At 37.6% G+C, this 20,794-nt stretch overlaps 2 protein-coding genes and 1 long non-coding RNA gene across 5 annotated transcripts in view; 2 read left to right on the forward strand and 1 right to left on the reverse strand.

Moving 5' to 3' along the window:
* phip (PHIP subunit of CUL4-Ring ligase complex) overlaps positions 1–16,026 on the forward strand; it is a 35,074-nt gene extending 19,048 nt beyond the window's left edge. For 2 of the 3 annotated variants that reach the window (XM_079589094.1, XM_079589096.1), the window contains 21 exons: positions 691–874; positions 1,151–1,256; positions 1,488–1,622; positions 3,130–3,230; positions 3,346–3,559; positions 4,523–4,636; positions 4,739–4,846; positions 4,938–5,062; positions 5,160–5,242; positions 5,804–5,915; positions 6,280–6,341; positions 7,016–7,171; positions 7,695–7,815; positions 7,941–8,066; positions 8,547–8,619; positions 8,800–8,862; positions 9,002–9,157; positions 9,962–10,114; positions 10,234–10,421; positions 10,569–10,963; positions 13,160–16,026. In XM_079589094.1, coding sequence (XP_079445220.1) covers positions 691–874; positions 1,151–1,256; positions 1,488–1,622; positions 3,130–3,230; positions 3,346–3,559; positions 4,523–4,636; positions 4,739–4,846; positions 4,938–5,062; positions 5,160–5,242; positions 5,804–5,915; positions 6,280–6,341; positions 7,016–7,171; positions 7,695–7,815; positions 7,941–8,066; positions 8,547–8,619; positions 8,800–8,862; positions 9,002–9,157; positions 9,962–10,114; positions 10,234–10,421; positions 10,569–10,963; positions 13,160–13,836 — 3,452 coding nt within the window. In that variant the 3' untranslated portion in view covers positions 13,837–16,026. The remainder of the gene's footprint in view (positions 1–690; positions 875–1,150; positions 1,257–1,487; positions 1,623–3,129; positions 3,231–3,345; positions 3,560–4,522; positions 4,637–4,738; positions 4,847–4,937; positions 5,063–5,159; positions 5,243–5,803; positions 5,916–6,279; positions 6,342–7,015; positions 7,172–7,694; positions 7,816–7,940; positions 8,067–8,546; positions 8,620–8,799; positions 8,863–9,001; positions 9,158–9,961; positions 10,115–10,233; positions 10,422–10,568; positions 10,964–13,159) is intronic. The other variant, XM_079589095.1, reaches the window with a different exon arrangement.
* Positions 1–16,110, reverse strand: part of LOC306986188 — a 92,393-nt gene extending 76,283 nt beyond the window's left edge. Inside the window, exons 1-2 of the long non-coding RNA XR_013794925.1 lie at positions 16,020–16,110; positions 9,784–10,089 (exon numbers count right to left, since the gene is read on the reverse strand). This is a non-coding gene — a long non-coding RNA (uncharacterized lncRNA). The remainder of the gene's footprint in view (positions 1–9,783; positions 10,090–16,019) is intronic.
* A 1,840-nt stretch (positions 16,111–17,950) lies between these two features.
* Positions 17,951–20,733, forward strand: LOC306985909 (uncharacterized protein). Its single transcript, XM_079588662.1, has 7 exons — positions 17,951–18,157; positions 18,299–18,425; positions 19,237–19,326; positions 19,411–19,505; positions 19,620–19,783; positions 19,863–19,979; positions 20,097–20,733. Exons 2-7 carry the CDS (start codon positions 18,301–18,303, stop codon positions 20,190–20,192), a joined length of 687 nt encoding a protein of 228 aa, XP_079444788.1. The 5' UTR covers positions 17,951–18,157; positions 18,299–18,300; the 3' UTR covers positions 20,193–20,733.
* Positions 20,734–20,794: the final 61 nt, after the last annotated feature.

Below are 20,794 nucleotides of genomic sequence, written 5' to 3' on the forward strand. Positions count from 1 at the left end.
AACCATGGAAAGCCTGTATTTTTAGCAAGACAAAGTTATCACTACTGTAATGCCTGGTTCAGATTACACAATTTTTTTTGTCTGTTACGATAGTCACTGTGTCAGTTTACGCGATTTTGACTCATCAAATCTTGTGTTGTGGACAAGAAAAATTTCAGACTACACGTGGCTTTCTCACCAGTCATCGCGTGCCGTCTCACACACACACATTCACTTGCACTCGTCTCGCACACATATATACACACAAACTCACTCGCGCACTCACACACACACACACACACACACACACACACTATTGCTCTCGCTCACTCACTCGCGCACACACACACTCGCTCTTGCTCACTCACTCTTGACGGAACTGTCGTGGAGCACTGAAAAAAATGTAAACATGCTAGTCTTTTTATCATGATATCGTGAAGCATCGCAGACTAGTAGGTTGTCGCCCACTATTACACACTATACGAGATGAAATGAACGATTCTTGCGTCCCGACGCCCGTTGTCGTTTACAAATCCCCACGACACACTACGTCAAACGAATCGTGCCAAAATCGGGTTAAAATCGTGTAATCTGAACCAGGCATAAATTAAAAAAAATTCATAAGATGATCTCTATAAACCCCTGGGTGGTGATTGTGATTCTGTTGACAGCAGTAATGCTGATGCACGTTGCATGTCTATTTGTGTGTAGGGTCTGTCAGTTCTCCCACAGAAGTCTCCTCTCCACCTAACGTGGGTTTGAGACGGAGTGGACAGATCGAAGGTGTTCGGCAGATGCACAGTAACGCTCCGCGCAGTGAGATCGCTACCGAGAGAGACCTGGTGGCGTGGAGTCGACGGGTCCTCGTCCCTGAACTATCACCAGCCATAGCTTGGTAAAGCGCACGCACACAGTGGGGTCCAAAAGTCTGATACCACACTGCAAATCAGGCTTTTAAAACCTGGAAGAGAATACAAACAAACCTTATGATGTTTAATGAAGTTGAAACTCATATATCTGTTATTTGCAAAATTTTGATGGACACCTCGTACTCAAACAAGACTTTCCCATTTCTATCTTTCTATTGTTTCTTGCAATATAATACCATTTGTTCCAGTTAGACATAGATGAGGTGTTTGTGACACTTCTGTGTGTCTGTTTGCGAATGTAGTAAGCAGGAAAATTGGCGTACAGCTAAAGGGGAGGAGGAAATCAACACCTACCGATCAGAGAGGAGGAGGCGCAGCTTACACAGCCAGTACCACAGAGAAAACCGGGTAAATCATCATATCTGATCATCAATTTAAAAATGTAGATAAACTAGTCTTCCTCACTAATTGATTAGTCAGAGGTTGGATAAATATACTGTGTGTGTGCAGCATCATAAACCGCCAAATCTGTATATCAATATAAATGTGTCTTGATGACATGTAGCTAAAGCCATTGTTGCTGTTTAACATGCAATTTAAATTCAGTATGTGTACTGAAGTTTGTGTTTCTCATACCAGCATGCTGTTGAAAATGCTGTGGTGGAGGAGGGGCGCCGTTACCAGGGTAACCAACATAACTACCATACACGATTGGCTGTGGAGGAAACAAGTCGTCAGAGTGAACCCAACGAGGAAGAACACAGTGCCTCTGAGGTACTGTCAAAACATGCAGTGTCCCTTTAAGGAATAGTAAAGTTATCACCCATAATAATGTTTGAGGTCAGTAGGATTTTTTAAAATGTTTTTGAAGGAATTCTCTTATGCTCACCAAGGCTGCATCTATTTGAAAAAACAGTAAAAAAACATTAATATCGTGAATGCAGCAAGCAGGACGAGGCCGAGAGCCGTGAGAAAGTTGCGATTTATCTTCGATGCCGTGGCGTGATTGCTAATGAGCTTCACCTGCACACAACAATTAAGTTTTTTATTTCAATATATTTTAAAATGTAATTGATTCCTGTGATGAATTTTCAGCAGCCATTACTCCAGTCTTCATAGTCACATAATCCTGTTGAAAACACTTGTGCTGCTTAATATTTTGTGAAAACCTTGATACTTTTTTCAGGATTATTTGATGAATAAAAGTTTAAAAGAACAGCATTTACCGTATTTGAAATATAAATCTTTTGTAAAAATATAAAAGTCTTTACTGTCACTCGATTCATTTAATGCATCCTTGCTGAATAAAAGTATTAATATCTTTTGGAAAAAGATTTTAATGACCCAGATCTTTTGAACGGTAGTGTAGATGTGGACGATTTAAAAGAGGAACAGAATATTCAATGAGTGAAACAAGTACTGTATTTGACTTTCAATACCAATTGAATCATGAAAAGTGGTTACGGTATGACAGGTGGTTGAAAACTAAAAGGGCCTGTTGACAGATCAAAATGAAAGTCATTTCAGAGGCGGTGTAAGTTATTACCTTTTGTTAAAAGACTGCCATAAGATTGCCATATATTAATCATTCACTATACAGGAATGTGTGTTACGCAAGTACGTAGGGTCAATTTTGAGTTCATGTTCACTTGAACATATAAAACTGAAATTGTTTCATTTATTGTGGGGATTGTCTTTTTTTTATTGCTGCTGTGTCTGAAGTGTTATTGTTCCATCTGTTGTGTTAAAATCTCTGTTAGAAGTGTGAGTGGTCCATTTGTAGTGTCAGTGTAGCATCCATAGCAGGTTTCTCAATCTATAGAACCAGATTCATACTGTCAACTGCAGTGTAAATGCCAACTAACACCAAATCTTATTTTTCACCATGAAAAACATGCATTAAAATGAAATGAAATATGAAAAGAAATATTGTACTGTGAAGATCAAATTTTTCGAGATAGATTAGACTTAGAGAGTTTAAAAAAATTGCAGTCATTGGTCAGTTTGGACAACAGTCATTCTGATATCATGAATGTTTGATGTCAGAAAAAAAATGAAATATTGTGAATATTTTATGCTCTCCTGCTTTTTGTAAAATGGAATTTGCTGTGAACAGGCATGTTTGTGAATATTTTATACTTTATAGTTGTTTACACAGCAAAAACAAAACAAGATTAAAATTACTTTTTGCGGTGTAGTGACATCAGACTTGCTGTGTTCTGGGAATGGTATAAAAAAGAGTGTGGTAATCCTCAGTCTCTTTGTACATGTTGGTTTTTAGGGAGAAACGGAAGCAAGACCTCCAAGCAGAGAATCATCAGATGAAGAGAGAGAAGAAACAGAGGAAAAAGAACCCTGGCCTGATGATAACAGCAGCTCCAGGTAAATGTTCATTGCCCTCAAACGTCATATGACACAGTGCCGTATATCTGACAGTCCTTATACACATACATCAGTCAGATCCACAAATATATGCCGGATCTGTTTATATTTGCAGTGATTACTCCAGCGATTACTCAGACTGGACAGCGGATGCTGGCATAAACCTCGAACCGCCCAAAAAGACCAGCGTGAAGAAAAAGAAGAAGAATGCCAGCAGCTCGGAAGAAGATGGAGAGAAGAAAAAAGACTCCAAGAAAGAGAGGAGGAAAGAAAAGCCGGACAAAGATGGAGCCCTACCAAAGAAGAAGAAGCCAAAGGAGAAACGGAAGGTCAGTGATCCTTTGTGTGTTATTTTAATATGAACCTTTTTATAAATAAACTACCTCAAACCACACTAATCAAGCTCAATAGGTTATTGAATGTGTCCACTGACTATTATTCTGACACTGTTATTCTTTTTTTTTATGAACAAATGTAATTTCTACCATGGAAATTACATTTTAAAAATGTTTGGAATAAAATGACAGATTCCTTTCTATTGCTAAGGCTAATTTCATAGCTAGCATTGAATGTATCCAAAGTGAACACAATTTAATAATACTTTCACAATTTAATAATTTTACAATTACATCTTGACTTGAAATTACACACACAAAAAAATGTTTCACAAGTGAAAACATTTTTTTTTTATCTCCCCATCTTTGTATTCTTCACACATCACGTCTCATTTAATCTCAAGCTCTTCACTGAAACTGATGTGTCTTGCAAGTGCACAACCTTTATTGAAGTGATAGTTCAACCAAAAAGGACAATTCTCTCATCACACTCACCCTCATGCCATCCACAATTTATATATGACTTTCTTTCTTCAGACTTGCTTGCTTTCTTTAACCACAAATATCTTAAAGGGTTAGTTTACCCAAAAATGAAAATTCTGTCAGTAATTACTCACCCTCATATTGTTCCAACCCCGTAAGACTTTCGTTCATCTTCGGAACACAAATTAATATATTTTTGATTAAATCTGATAGCTGGATCACTCCTTCATAGGCTGGTAGGTAATTGCATCTGCCGGCCCAGAAAAGTTAGTAAAAATATTGTTAAAATAGTCCAAGAGCCTAAAGTTTATGAAGTGACGAGAATATTTTTTTGTGCGCAAAAACAAACAAAAATAAAGACTTTATTCAACTATTTTTTTTTTTCCCGTGTGGGCCTCTGACGTGAGTTCACAAGAGCGTCACGATGCATGCGCGAGAACTGAGTGTATTTAACATGTGTATTTATTCATTCAGAGGATACCTGAACTGCAGAACCAGGGTTTGACATTAGAGGAATGGCTGCCCTCACCCTGGATCACTGACACCATGCCACGGAGATGCCCCTTCACCCCACAGATGGGCGATGAGGTAAACAGTCTGCTAAAGAATAATTAAAATGGGAAATATTTTTATTTATGTGTTGTGCAGAAACATGGTGAATATTAAGCTGCTTGTTGTGTTTGTGAACAGGTGTATTATTTCCGTCAAGGCCATGAAGCTTACGTGGAGATGGCCAAAAAAAACAAGATCTTCAGTATAAATCCTAAAAAACAGCCCTGGCACAAGTTAGAGCTTAGAGTAAGTCTTCGAAGAAATATATTTTAACCTCACAGTATTTTTCATACACATGATAAAACAAAGAAAATGATTTATGATTGTGTGCCTACAGGAGCAGGAGCTGTTGAAGGTAGTGGGCATCAAGTATGAGGTCGGTTTGCCAACTCTGTGCTGTCTGAAGCTGGCCTTCCTGGACCCAGACACTGGCAAACTGACGGGCGGCTCCTTCTCTATGAAGTGAGTGTGCAGTCTGCGTGAGTCACTGTGACTTATTCACGATGATCTTCGCTGAGTGGCTTTTAACCTGCGACTCGCATTTCTATTGTTGTCTCAGATACCACGACATGCCTGATGTCATCGACTTCCTGGTACTTCGGCAGCAGTTTGATAATGCAAGACAGAGGAACTGGATGATAGGTTAGTGTGTGAATTGAATGTGTTTCTGCACAGGTTTTAATTTATATAGGTTTAAATGTTTAAACATCTCAATGTTTGAGATGATGAAAAGAATAAATCTTTGGAAAATCTAGTTCAAAATGCAAGTGCTAAATTCTTATAAATGCCATCTTTGGGGTTTTATGCATGCTGAAAAATGATTGTAATGACTAAAAATGTCAGAGTAAAAGTATTCTTCTTAGACCTTGAACAGACATGATTGTTCACACTCCATTTGACCTGATTTAATATTGCTCTTTCATAATTTGTTTTATGATACGTGACAGTGACGTATATTTTCTATTTCATGGCAAAAAAAATTTTTTGTGAAGAAATCATTTATATATTTAGATTTTTTCATGAAAAATATTTTTCACTTTTACACAATTTTAATAGAAAATTGTATTCAAGTAATAGTCTAAATGAATTGGGGGTGTTTATGTATTTTTAAATAACTTAATTTGTTGCTTTCTATTAATGACTGCTTCTTCCTGATAAAGAGTTGATGAGCATGTCTGATTTGACACCCATTTATTTTGACAGGTGATCGTTTCCGTTCAGTGATAGATGACGCCTGGTGGTTTGGTACTATTGAGAGTCAGGAGCCTTATCAGGCCGAATATCCGGACTCTCTGTTCCAGTGCTACAACGTCTGGTCAGTTATCCATGTCCATCTACACATTTTACACATTCTGTAGTAATTCAATTATTCTTACATCGTGTCTTAACCAGGCATGAACCCATGAGGCCACAAGAAATACACCCTATTCGTTCTACTTTAACCTTTATTCTATGTTACTTTTAACTACATTAACAAATTTGAATTCTAAAACCCACAAATCTTTCTGACGTTAATTGCTCTATAACTTCACTCACTCTTTGATTTTTTAAGTTAAAGGCTTATTAACATGGTTTATATGGAGGCTTGGAAAAAACTTTTTTGTGAGCTTGTGAGTTTGGTCTGGTGTTACATGTTTTTTGGGTAATAATTGACATCTTTGTGTTATTGTGTGATGCAGCTGGGATAATGGAGATACAGAAAAGATGAGCCCATGGGACATGGAAGAGATTCCCAATGAAGGTATGATAAACACTACGGCTGTCAATAGAATGAATAACTTTGATTTTAGGATCATTTCGATTAATTTAAACTTGCTCTAATTTTTATTTATTTATTTAATTTAAAGAAATTCATATTTTAATTAGGATGCATGAAATTGATCAAAAGTGACAGTTAAGACTTTTACATAGTTACAAAATATACATTTTTCAAATAAATGATGCTTGAACATTGTATTCATCAAAGAATCCTAAATAAAAACTGTATCACGGTTTCCAAAGAATATTAATAAGCACAACCGTTTTTAACATTGATAAGAAATATTTCTTGAGCGGCAAATCAGCAATGATTTCTGAAGGATCATGTGACACTGTAGACTGGAGTAATGATGCTGAAAATTCAACTTTGCATCACAGAAATAAATTACATTTTAATATATATATATAGATATATATATATATAACAATAGAATAGTTATTTCAATTTGTAGTAATATTTAGCTTTTGCAGGAGTTTTACTGTCCTTGTGGTGACATTTGGTCCCACAAAAACGTGGTAGTTGTCATGGCAACCATCAGATCGAGAGTATCAACTGCTCTGATGTCCAGCTGGCATTGTTTTAATAACCAATACGAACTGTGCTGTGATTGTCTGTCTCTTCTTTTCCTCCATCTTATTTTCTCTGTCTGTCTGCAGCAGTTTTTCCTGACGAGTTAGGCCTGAGTGTGCCTCTAACTGAGGAGGAGCAGAAGGCCTTGTTGTACAAGTCCCTAGAAGGAGAATGGGGCTCACGCACGCGTGACGAAGAGTGTGAACGCATCATCAGGGGCATCGACCAGCTTTGCACTTTGGGTATGACTTTATCATTTAGCATTACATGATAGCTGAGAAGCCTTACTATGGCTGTGTCCGAAACTACAGGGATATAACTAGGGGTGACTGGGCTACACTTAGCTCCCAAGACGAGACGATACACGTTATTGGGTTCATGAGGACAAGATGATATTTTAACACTATTTTTAAGAGATCTTCAATGATGAAATATATGACTAGAAAAATATTTTGATATAAAAGAAAAATCTTTTGATTATTTTGATGTTAAACTAATATTTTTGTTGTTGTTGTTGTTGTTGTTGTAATAAAACTAGACCTAAGTGAACAATATCCTTTTAAATGACTTAAAATACATAATAACAATAAGGCAATAATAATTTATTTAAATAAAGTATCAACAGCAAGTAATTATACAGTTTCATTGAACAACACTGTTAAAATACATAATGTAATATACATAATATAAACCTTATGTAACTGCATTATTAACTGCTCACCATAAACTCATCCCTAGATATAACAGATTTTGTTTCTCCTCCAGATGTGGCTGTACCATTTGAATTGCCAGTAGACTTGCAGGCATATCCAACGTACTGCACCGTGGTCGCTTACGTCACAGATCTGAGCACCATCCGACACAGACTAGAGAACCGTTTCTATAGGTCAGTATGAACTCTGAATGGACAAGACAATCCAACACTTGATTTAAATCAGAAAATCAGTGTATACTAATCTAGATTATATTGAATTTACATGTGCATCTGTTGTTTGCTGGTGTTTTTGTCAGGCGAATGTCATCGTTGATGTGGGAGGTACGCTACATCGAACACAACGCTCAAACCTTCAATGAACCAGGCGCGTTCATTGTCAGAACTGCCAAATTTGTATCTGACCTCATGCTACAATTTATTAAGTGAGTCGCTCGCAGATAAAACTGAACTTTTTTTTTTCAGCACAATATTTTTGCATATTGATTTTTGATATCGTAATCAGTATTTTAATTCATTTGTATTGTCTTATATTTATTTATATTTCTTTTGCCATCATCTCATGCTCACTTTATTCTTTAAAAACACTAATGATTTAACACTGTTAAATGTATTATTTAGGAAGTCTCAAAATGAATATGCATTATTCACATACATTGTACTGCAATGCTGTAATGCTTAAATTCCATTGTAGCAATTAAATCGATTGATTTTATTTATTTTTTCAGACAAAATAGTATATATTTTAATACTAGCTGTTTTTAAAGTAGTCAAGCTGTAACTAGCTGTAGTTAAAAATAATTATCATCTTATCAGACACAATTTTTGTATCAGTACATCCCTAGCATTTAGTTTTAAGTCATACATGTTTTTTGACTTCCTGTCTCTATGTCTGTGTTCTTCAGGGACCAAAGTTGTACAGATATTATTTCACTATATAACAGCATGAAGAAAACCGCTTTCTCAGATTCAAGTGATGTAAGTGTCATTGAAACACACACTCATAACCACTCATATTGAACAAGATTTAATACATTATTTCAGTACCTTTAACAACTGTTCTTTTGCTGCTTTGCAAGCACTTGGTATTCAGGAAATGTAAATGTGTATATTTATGTCAGTGCTTAACATGCTTTGACGCTTTTTTCCCCAACTCAGGATGAAGATGAGGATGAAGATGAAGAGCATGAGGCACCTTGTACATCTAGCCGCAATAAGAAGGTGTACATTTAAGTGATTGTTTACCTTTCTAACCATGCCAGAGAAAACAGGATTGATTATGTATGCAAGAATATTTTATGTTTGTTGTCAGTAACATACATGCACATCATGGCTAATCGAGAGTGTTGTTCTGTTTCAGAGGCAGCGGCAGCAGCCCATCCTGAGGAGTCTGCGCAGTAAACCAACATCAGACCCTCAGGCCTGGAAGGGGCGCTGCAGAGAGCTGCTCGAGCTCATCTTTCAATGTGAAGATTCAGAGCCTTTCAGACAACCTGTGGATCTGGAGGAGTATCCGGTAACACACAGACACATGGAGAAAATACATACACACAGAACTGTACTTTATACCTATAGCATCGGGTGGGAATTATGAAGGATGCCATAGTCTTGGCCTCAGACCTCATGTTATTGTTATTTTTAACATAAAAATGTATTAATTTTAGACTAACCAAAATTCACATGAAAAAATTTACATTTTAAATTTGGGTTCTGCAATACTGTAACACAATGTCAACTATACATACACAATGTATTTACACACACACACACTACAAAAATCTTTTTTTTTAATCAGTATTTTTGTCTCGTTGTCCAGTAAAAACTTTCAAGTCCTTAAAGGGATAGTTCACCCAAAAATGAAAATCCTGTCATCATTTACTCACCCTCAAGTTGTTTCAACCCTGTATGAGTTTCTTTCTTCTGTTGAACACAAAAGAAGATATTTTGAAGAATGTTGGTGACCAGACAGTTGATGGACCCCATTGACTTCCATAGTAGGAAAAAAAGATACTATGGAAGTCAATGGGGTCCATCAACTGTCTGGTTGATGCTAGCACATTATAATTATACACTAAAGACTGGAGTAATGATGCTGAAAAATTTAGCTTTACCATCACAGGAATAAATTACATTTAATGCAGCCTTGTTGAGCATAAGAGACTTCTTTCAAAAACTCTTGAACAGGACCATAAATAAGCATATCTAGTTTATGTTTAGTAATTTGTACTGGAAAACAAGACAGAAATACTGATTAAGAAAATGATTTTTTGCAGTGCACTGTCTGCTTATATGCCCTGTTCATCAAAAATACCTCTCTCAGGACTACTTGGACATTGTGGACACTCCTATGGACTTTGGGACTGTATTGAACCGCCTGTTAGCAGGAGAGTATGACACTCCCATGGATCTTTGTAAAGATGTACGTCTCATCTTCAGCAACTCCAAAGTCTACACACCCAGCAAAAAGTCCAGGGTATGAGATCATGTCCAATTATTATCATTTCATATTGTAAACATAGTAACCATTGTAATCTCAGTCAGTACTAGTCAAACCAGTTCATCTAGTTAATCTACTAGTTTTTGTGTATGCAGATCTACAGCATGAGTCTGCGATTGTCCGCTCTGTTTGAAGAACATATCAGTTCGATCCTGACCGATTTTAAAGCTGCTCAAAGTCTGCAGAGTGAGCGATTCACCCGTCAGCGGCTGCACACGGAGCGCTTGACCAGACAGTCTGTGAAGAGGAGAAGGAGCTCTTCACCTTCAAGCTCTGCCTCTAGGTACAGACAGCATCTGATTGGTCATTGAAGAATATTGTGCTCTAGAATTGGTCACTTTGCATACACGTTTTCTTCAGAAAGGTTAATTTTACTTAATTACAGCAAAACTTAAACAATCAAATATTTGCTTTATTTTCTAATTTTCAGTCCAGAAAGGAAGCGGCGGGTCTCCTCTCGCTCTGCTCCTCGATCAGACAATGCAGCTCCGCCCACTCCCGCTGGACCTTCCCGGGCTCCTTCTTTACGGCAAACACATCCACAAATCAACGGCAAGGCTGAGCCTCCTGTCGTCCCTGGTCGGACCCGCAGCTCGGCTCGCTTTGGAACCCAACACACAGATGCGCCCTCTGCACAGTCAGCTCCTCCCCCTCCTGCCGCCCACAGTAAGGTGGCAGAGCCCTCCTCCAGAGTCCTGCGCACCCAGAACTCTCACTCCATTGGTGTGTCCAGGGAAACCGAGCGCTCTGCGGCTCCCCACAGCAATGAGGGCGGGGCCAGAGAGTCTCGTAGGAAGCTTCGGACACCTGTTAAACTCACACCAGGTCAGTAGCCTATGATAAAAGCTTTTATTTGTTGTCAAAAGCTGATGTTATTACATGAGGGACTTTCGCACCACAGGAACCTTTTCATAGTTCCTAGAGCTAATAACGGAAGTACCCACTTTTTGGCGTGTTTGAACCGCAGGAATTGGGAATAAATATATTTCTAGGAACGCCTTTTGGGGGACTTAATTAGCTCTACTTCATAGTAGGGTCTAACCTAGCACAAAAGGAACTACTAGTGACAAGTCAAACGCAGACCATACAAAACAGCACCCGCCATTTTTAAAAAGCTGTGTAAACGCACACAGTTTACTCCACAATAAACATACAGAAAACTAACGTTAATGCCATTTACCTGTTGACTTTGTCTGCGGTGTTGTGTTCTTTTCTCAGCGATTCTTATCAATGATATGTAGCACCGCAAGTTTCGTCTCTTAGTCCACCTTTTTGCTCTTTCAATCGCAAAACTATACGTCTACATTCCATATTCGTTATCACGAAACCCACGACACAACAAAAACACAGCTCGGATCGTGGAGTCCTCCATTCTCCAGTTGTTGAATGGCTCGCTGTCTCTGTCGGCCAGCTTACGTCACTTCTGAGTTCCTACTGGTGATGCGAATGCAACCAGAAAAATGGCCCTGGGAAACATTTAGTTCACGGGGAACCACCGTGGTGTTCCTGTAAATAAGTTCTTAGAACTACCCTATGCGAAGGCCCCTATGGAAGGGGATTTTGAATGTTTTCTGGTAATGTAACTTCAGTGCACAAACACTGAAGTTACTGTAGCTCTACTACAGGCCCAAAGTTCAAAAATGTTGCCTATAAATAGTGTTGCGCGCCTCTTTATCAAATTCACATGATCAACCTCTCCTCTATTTTGCTTGGGAACTAATGTGGTCGGAACCAAAGTTTACAGGACTGCGTTCTCTGGAATCCTCTCTAGAGGAGCAATTCTACATTCCGATTGGTTGCCGCCGAACCGCATCATAGCTCATTACCATAAAGTTGACCTGACTTCAACTCTCCTCGCCGCCCAAGACGTGCAGCGCTGCGCTGCGCTCGCCAGCGGCGGTGTGAACGCACAGTTACACTTTATTAATTATAGCTAAAAGTATAATCAAATTTGTTAAAATTGTATTTAACAAACGAACATCCCAGCCATGTGAAGTCATTGGAAATCTGTGGATCTTATGGGTCATGGTATTGATTCCCAGGGTGCATATATTAAATGAATGGGCCTCATTCATGAAACATTCGTAAATATACGAGTAAATATGTGAGTGATTTGCGCGTAAAGAGACCTTCCCGAAAACTCTTCTCCTGATTCACAAATACTTCGTAAACGTCAGATGTGATAGTGAAACGTGTGTGTGTGTTAATGAATTCCAATCAGTCGTAAATGGGACGCGCGTGCACGCTCATTCTCAATTACCATAAATCCCGCCCGTTAAATCCGACTGACAACTAGGCTATATATGGGCATCATATTATGACACCAAACGAAGGATTTCAACATGTCTTCTCAAAAGCGAATGAAAAAGAACAATTTCTCAGATGCAGAAATTGAAGTTTTATTATCAGATGTTCATTAAAAACGCCACATTTTATTTTCAAGCGTACATAGTGGCGTATCAGGTCCTAAAAAAAGGAAGCTTGGCAGATATTACAGAAGCAGTTAATGGAGTTTCATCTGTTAATCGAACAGTCCCAAGTAGTGAAAAGAAAATGGTTCGACATGAAGCGACTGCAAAAAACGAATTAGTTCACTTCGAAAAAATATAGCCCAGCCCTATTGAAAGCAATTAATTATTTTATTAAAGTGTACTGTTTGCAGATGCTATTACTGGCTCTCATAATAAAAGTAAAAAGAAAAACCATATGTATTGCTATATATAATAATATTTTTTCAAAATGCTGTAAATGTACCCGATTAGGTGAATTAAAATGCAGCCTTATTAATGAGCAAAACGTTCGGAAGTTAAACGCACTATTTACACGTGGTTGGGAGCAGGTGTAGATTTCTTTCGTACCAACTAACATTTGGAAAATACGAACATTTTAATGAATCCGAAAATTTACGCCAGAACCACTTTACACACGATTTACACAAGAATTCGTTCTGCTCGTGTTTCATGAATGAGGCCCAATATGTGTAAATGTTTGATCTGTACTTATATGCTTCTTCTCTCTTAGGTCCAGTGGATCACAACTCTCCACCTCAGAACAGTTTGCATTTGAATGGTCATAGTCAAGTGACTGTGGGAGTGGTACGAAGAGGCCGGGGCAGACCCAGATCAGACGCACAAATACAGACGCCAGTAGTGGTACCGCCACCCCCATTGCCCCAGGCCTCTGGGAAAAAGAGAGGGAGGAAAAGCAAGAAAGACCTGGAGTCCCTAAGAAGAGACTCTGACCAAGAGGAGGAGCTTCTTCTGTCTACTGGTGATGAGGGCGGGGCTTCTTCTACAGCCCAGGACAGTAGTCTTTCAGATTCAGGGGTAGTGACTCCAGAGAGTCCGAAACGACGAGGCAGACCACGAATCACCAGATCGACAGATACTCCACCTCCTTCAAGCCCCAAAACCCTCAGAAGGAGCAGTCGGCGTGGCAACGAAGAGACCACACCCCCTATGCCAGGCCCCGCCCTAAGGGAGGAGCCTGACATTTATATGGAAGAGGATGAGGGCTCGAAAGCGCAGATGAGAACGCGTAACCAGGGCCGAAGGACAGCTTTCTATAACGAAGAAGACTCTGAGGAAGAGCAAAGACAGCTTTTGTTTGAGGATGCCTCCATTACTTTCGGCACGTCAAGCAAGGGGAGAGTCCGCAAGCTCACCGAGAAGGCCAAAGCCAACCTTATTGGCTGGTAACAATGCCAACTTTGCATGTCCTATGCGACACAACCCCTTATCCTCACCCCGCTGGGGAGGGGGAACCATTCCTGCTGCTATCAGACTGTCATGATTATCTGAATCTTTCATTCTCAAATTGATTATTACGTTTTGAATCTTTGACTCTTTTGGTGACTTCAATAGTCACAGCCCCTCGACATCCCCCAACTTCAACATTTTCTTCCACAGAAAAATCCCAAATGCAGTTAAATACTGATTTTCATATGCAGTATATTTGAATGCCAGTGAAGAAAGGTACTTACACAGTCTTATGAATCCAAATACCTGATTTCATCTCTCAAGAAAGCACTTATGTGAGGATTGTTGTGTGTGTGTGTGTGTGTGTGCGTGTGTGTGTGTGTGTGTGTGTGTGTGTGTGTGTGTGTGTGTCTGTGTGTGTGAGAGAGAGAGAGTGTGTGTGAAATAACTTGAGCTTTTACTCTGTCTTATTTCTTTAAACTGTTAATTTTATGCATTGTTTTTACACAGTTGTTGCTAAGGGCAGCAAATCAAACACTTCTTAAAAAAAAAATCTATTTTTAACAGATCATTGTGTAAGTGGCTGTAAAGCTGTAGTGGAGGGCAGAGAAGGACCTCATAAATTTCCCGTGTTGTCTTTTTAACGTCTTTCTCTGCGAGTCAAGATCAGTGGCAGTGGTAATTCACGCATGTTTTTATATAATTAGCAATACCTTGTGCCTTTTCATACTTTCAATACATTATGGCTCCTTTGTACTCCCCAGTGTGTGTGTGTGTGTGTGTGCGTGTGTGCGTGTGTTTGTGTGTGTGTGTGTGTGTGTGTGTGTGTGTGTGTGTGTTTGATGCTTTGGCGTATTGATTTATTCAGTACAAACGTATGTTATTGATCTGTTGTTGGGATAGAGATTAGTGAGCAGCATATCTCCACATGACCACTGTGTGTGTGTGTGTGTGTGTGTGTGTGTGTGTGTGTGTGTGTGTGTGTGTGTGTGTGTGTGTGTGTGTGTGTGTGTGTGTGTGTGTGTGTGTGTGTGTGTGTTCATGCAGTTGTTGAGGTGTGTTATAATAGTGACATCATCACTCCTTGCCTGTTTTATCGGGCTCCCAGAATGCACTGTGATCCCTAACTAGAACCAAGTCTTATAAATACAGTGTCCACAAAAAGTGTTTAAGCCACCGTTTTAAAATGTCTGAATGTCATTGCATTAGAGAATGAAATATCTAATCAGGGGGCATCTGCAAACAAATGACCGTAGAGCTTTTCAGAAATAACTTTCTAAAAAGCAATCTTTGAAACTATGGCTAACAATATAATATTGTATATGTTGTAATATGTACATTTTGAATGAGTTTGAATAATTATTCATTTTTTAAACAATTTAAAAATGACTGCAAACATTTTCAGTTTAACAAATTTTTATATGATAGTGTCCTAAACAAACAACACCTTCATTTGAAACATTTTCTCAACAAATAACATAGAATTCTGTTCTAAAGTTTGGGGTCTGTAAGATTTTTTTCATGTAAAAAAAAAAAAAAAGAGTCTCTTATGCTCACCAAGGCTGCGTTTATTTGACCAAACATACAGTAAAACAGTAATGTTGTGAAATATTACAATTTAAAATAGCTGTTATATTTTAAAATGTAATTTATGTCTGTGGTGGTGAGGCTGAATTTGCAGCATCATTACTCCAGTCTTCAGTGTCACATGATCCTTCAGAAATCATTCTAATATGCGGATTTGTCAAAAATAAATAAATAGAAAATCTTACTAACCCAAACCTTTGAAAATCAGTGCAGTTAATTGTGACTACTTTGATTAATTCATTAGAAAATCATGTGATTTAATTAATTTGAAAAAAATTACACTTCTTTAATCCAAACGAAAAGCCCAATTTTGAAGAGATTTTTTAGTGGATATTCCCCTCAAGTTCACTCAGGTGTCTTGGCAGACTAACCACAGTCATTATTTACCAACATGTTAAACAACCAGAAAGTGTGCAAATATTTTGCTGAAACATTTGCTGTCTTTAAAATAGATGCCACTTAGTTTGACATTTTCATATTTAATGCAATGACATTTTTAGATGTTTCTCAGCTTTCCAAATACTTTTGTCGCCACTGTATACAAACCACTATTGACAGAGTTATTATTATTCGTGTAGCGACGTTCGTTGCCTCACCTTTTCAACACTCTACCTGTAGTTTCATCTATCCCGGAGAGCAGGCCTCTGTTTCTGTATTAGGTAAACTCATTGAAATACTGGGGAAGTCCTCATTTCATTAGCATTTGTTTTTGCCTGATCACATTGAAACACTGTTTGATATTTCCCATTCTGATGCATTGACTCAGTAGATACCACAGGGCAGCGAATCACACAAGAGGCAGTGTGCATGTCGTATTCTGTGTTTTTGAATGTGCCTTGACTTTTTGTGTGTATGTACGTACATGTCTGTGTGATGTACAACTGAAGAATTAAGGTAGTGTATCCCACCTTAATGTCCGGACTCACTTATGCAGCGTAGTCTCCTTTATAAGGGAGGCATTCAGTCTGGTTTGTTGCCATGTGATTTTGTAGGTTCTTGCGTACTCTCAGCAGTTGTGGTCTGGGTCATCCATTTCGACAGAGCTAATCCAGCCCATAGCTTTAAAACTGGTTTGATGAACCAAAGCCTTTGAATGTGTTTAGTTGTGGAAGTTTATGTATGAGACTGTTTGGTAAAGTGGCTGTTTTATATGCAGTTGACGCATGTCTGAGTCCATTTCTGTATTTGTGTTAATGTACAAGCCCCATGTTTTGTTGAGCTGGTGTTTATAATCTGTTGCTACATGAAAACTGTATTATACTGACTCACGACCCCTCTATTACTACCACCATACTGCACAGGAAGTGACATCGGTGACAGGTTTTAGAGGGGAGATCAAAGATGGATGCATGTTAGTATATTCTCCGGTCTTTTAAATCTGAAGGTACAGTCATGTTTGTGGGGTCAGGGTCTTTTTTCCCCTCTCCGGTCTTATATCCTCAGACTGAGAGGTCTTTCTATGTTAGTTTGTATACTTTTATATAAAGGAAAAAGTGTAAATAAAGACGTTAAATAGAATGTATGTGTAGGGTGTACTGCTGTCACATTAGTTCATACTGATATTTTAAGGAAATAAACATTTGTGTTTCCACAAAATCTCTTGTTCTTTCATTCTTTCACATGTTTTTTTTATTTTTATTATTTTTTGCTTTAATCTGGTCATGGGGAACTTTGAAGTATCAGGCAAAATATACAATTGTGAATTCCAGGCCTGAAAAAAAAAAAAAAACATGGTAATTTCTGTTGTGAATTTAGAATTTGGCCCTACCATGTTTCTTCAGCTATAGGCTGTATTGTGTGTGAAATATAGTATATGAATATTTGGTGCCTTACATGGATCTGATTGATATTATATAACCATTCCTAAATTATGAAAACTAAAAAATAAACAACATTTTAATGTATGAAGGTTAAGATACAATTTAAACCATTGAATGTTTGATTATAAACCATTTTGTGGTGATCAGCGCCCTCTATCGTGCATTATTTGGAATTGCGCGTGAAATAAACCACTCATTTTTCATTGCTAGGAAAGTACAATGCCAATGATATAAATGTGTATTTAAAAGTATATTTTAGGATCAAAATAGTAATAAAACTGGTATAAATATGAGATATCATTTAATTTTTAAACAGGCTCACTTCAAAAAAAATTTTTTAGAAGGCACTGATATACATGAATATTCCTGTTTTTTTTATTTTTATTAAATATATGAATATTAAATACATTTATATCAAATCTAAAGAAAAACTTGACTGCTAAATACACTTAAAATAACACATTTCTCAGAACTATGACCACATAATAAAAATGACAATCACCTATGCTACAAACCAGACTTGTGAATGTGAATGTATACTACAAACGGTGTTTACAGTTTTGAAAAATGTGTGTTATGATCCAGGATATTTGGATTACAAAACCAAACATGGGCGCGAGGCGTCCTTTCCTGACGTGGCGGCGCGAGACTTGTACACACCTCCTCTCGTGGGAAGCCGCTATTGGACGCGCACTGTCTAGTACAACAAGTGTTCAACTTGGAGGCACAGGTGTCGAACCGAAACTGCCCCCCGCATGTAAATTTCATATTCAGTTTTCAAGAAAGTGCATACACAACGCATAACAAGCTAAGAGTTTCGGCGAGCTCTTCCTGTTATCAAATTAAAAATAGTAAACCTCTCTCTGACAATAGTGCATTGAATTCAGTGCTTATTCACTGAAGGTCTTCATAAGGTAAGGTACTTTTAACTGTGCAGTGTGTTGAAGCAATTAAATATAGTGTAAAGGCCTATTTTATAGCCTACTTTAAAACTACAACAGTAACATACTTTCCTCATGTAGTGATGTGAAACCTCTGTCATATTAAATGTACAGTGATGCCTGAAATCACGTCAGGTGTGATCTTGCAGCTGACGCTTCTGCTGTCAGCTTTACCTGCGCAGTATCTCATCTCCAGGTGGACGAGCGGGGACGCGGCACAACGCCACATCGCCACGCAGAGGTAAACACGCATCACGCAAACACTAAACAAGTGTGTTTGACAAATATGTGTGTGTGTGTGTGTGTTTAAAGTAATAGATTAGGCTACTTTTATTCAGCAACGATGCCAAAAATTGACCAACTGTAAAGTATTTTACACAAAACGTTCTATTCTATAAGAACTAATAATAAGAAATGTTTCTTGAGCACCAAATCTGCATAGACTATATGGATGATTTCTGAAGGATCATGTGACACTGAATAGTAACTGAGGAATAAATTACATTTTAAAATATACTAAATTAGAAAGCAGATATTTTAAATTGTAATATTATTTCACATTTTTGCTGTTTTTAATAATTTTGATAAAATAAATAAGATCTTATGTTGAAAACATTTTTAAAAATCTTACCAACTGCAAACTTTTAAATGTTAGAGTACATTCCTATAATTTTTAACCTAACATCTTCATTAAAAAAATAAAAGATTTTATGGACATGGTCAACTACCTGTATGACAGATGGTCACCAATTATTTTAAGTTTTTAACTATTTTTAAATCAACTTTTAGCTTCTTTTCCAGTTTACTTAAATGGCCATAATCATTTTAACTACAAAATGACATTACTAGTCTGAGGTTTGAGAAATTCTTACAAGTTAATATTTCTCTACAAAAGAAATTTCAAGCATCAAAGCTTTTAGATCCACAGTAACAGCATGTTTAACATTTGTGACTGGTACTGTACTTCATCTCTCAATGAAAGAGACAGAATGTTCAATAAGCTGCTGCTGTTGTCACTCATTGAAATATTCCATTCCATATTCCATATTCAGCATCCTTGACACATGGGACTCTATGAGAGGATCCTACTTGAACTCGACTGCTTGGGTCGACTGGCTAAATACCTGGATTCCTAAACTACCGTAAATTTATGCAATTTCTTTATTTTCTTTAAAGTCATTCTGAATCACTGAAATGCTGAGGTGGGATGTTGTGTCACTTTACAGGTCCTTCGGAGAGGAAGAGGAACAGTACCCAACTCTAGAAGAAGCGCTCGCAATCGAAATGTTGATGCATGATAATGAGCAAGGGTACTTTGGAGGTAGGATGTCATTTCTCTGAATAATCTCACAGTAGTCATTTAATCTGGTATTTAAAGTTAGTTTGATGGAAAAATAGAAGTAACAGAACATGACAGATGTGTTTATGTAATCAGTCTCAAGGGAGGTGCGAAGCCCCAGGCCTGCATACGTGCTGCACCGTGTGGGTCAAATTATCGTGGAGACACAGAATAAAATGGTTGGGGTGATAGTGGGCTGGGATGCAGGACTCCGAGCCCCGCCAGAGTGGATCAAGAGAAGGAAATTCTCAGACTCAGAGGTTTGTAAAACAACAATGTCATAACCTGAAACCACAGAAATATAACAGTAGTCCATTAAAAATGTGTATTTGTGTGTAGCTGGAGAGAGCCAAGGACACTCCTCATTACAGAATTCTGTTCAGTGGGCCTGATTCCTCATCACTACTGATCGGATACATTCCCCAGAATAACGTGAAGCTCTTTCAAGGCTTTGAGGTGCAGAGAAATCCTTTACGCTTTTTAACTTTTGTGTTCACCTTGTCTTCTAGGTTGTTTAGGTTATTGGACTTAGTCTTAATCTTAATCAGTGTTTGTGTCTGTCTTGTGCCACAGCCAGACATTCCTACTCTAGAGCAGTATTTTTCACACTTCGATGGGGAAAGGTTTGTTATGGAGGAATCTTTGCAAGAAATCTACCCTCATGACTGAAGGAGTAAAAGAACAAGATGTTTTAAAAACACCATGAAGCACAGACATGATGCCTGCTACTCTTCACTGACAGTATTGATTCTTCTTTTAAAGCAATGAAAAAAAGGAGGAAAGTATATTTGAGAGATAGTATATTTTGTTTACATACCCCATATAAATATATAAATATACACTGACTGAGCAATTTCAGTTATTAAACTGAAGAACTAAAAAAAAACAAATGCAATTTTATTATCACTTTTATACATGTATATATATATATATTATATACATGTATTGACTATTAAATGTTTTTATAATATGCCATTGGATCAAAATGCATGCATGTTGATCTGACTCAAATGGGTTCCAGGATATGAATGAATTTAGATGTCAATATGATATAGCCTATTTATTTAGATGAACAAAATATAATGATTTGTTGTGTAAAACAGTATTGAGAATGTAATAAACAGTGTTCAAAGTAAAGCCATAAATAAACAGTGTTCAAAGTAAAGCCATAAATACAACCCTTATGTTTTATTAAAGTTAATTTTTTTTTAAATATCCCTTTTCGAAATGTTGTCTTTTTAGTTCGATCAGTCTGTGTCATTCCCACAATA

The sequence above is a fragment of the Phoxinus phoxinus genome (assembly GCF_949152265.1).
Source record: "Phoxinus phoxinus genome assembly, chromosome: 18".
NCBI classification, from domain to species: domain Eukaryota; kingdom Metazoa; phylum Chordata; class Actinopteri; order Cypriniformes; family Leuciscidae; genus Phoxinus; species Phoxinus phoxinus.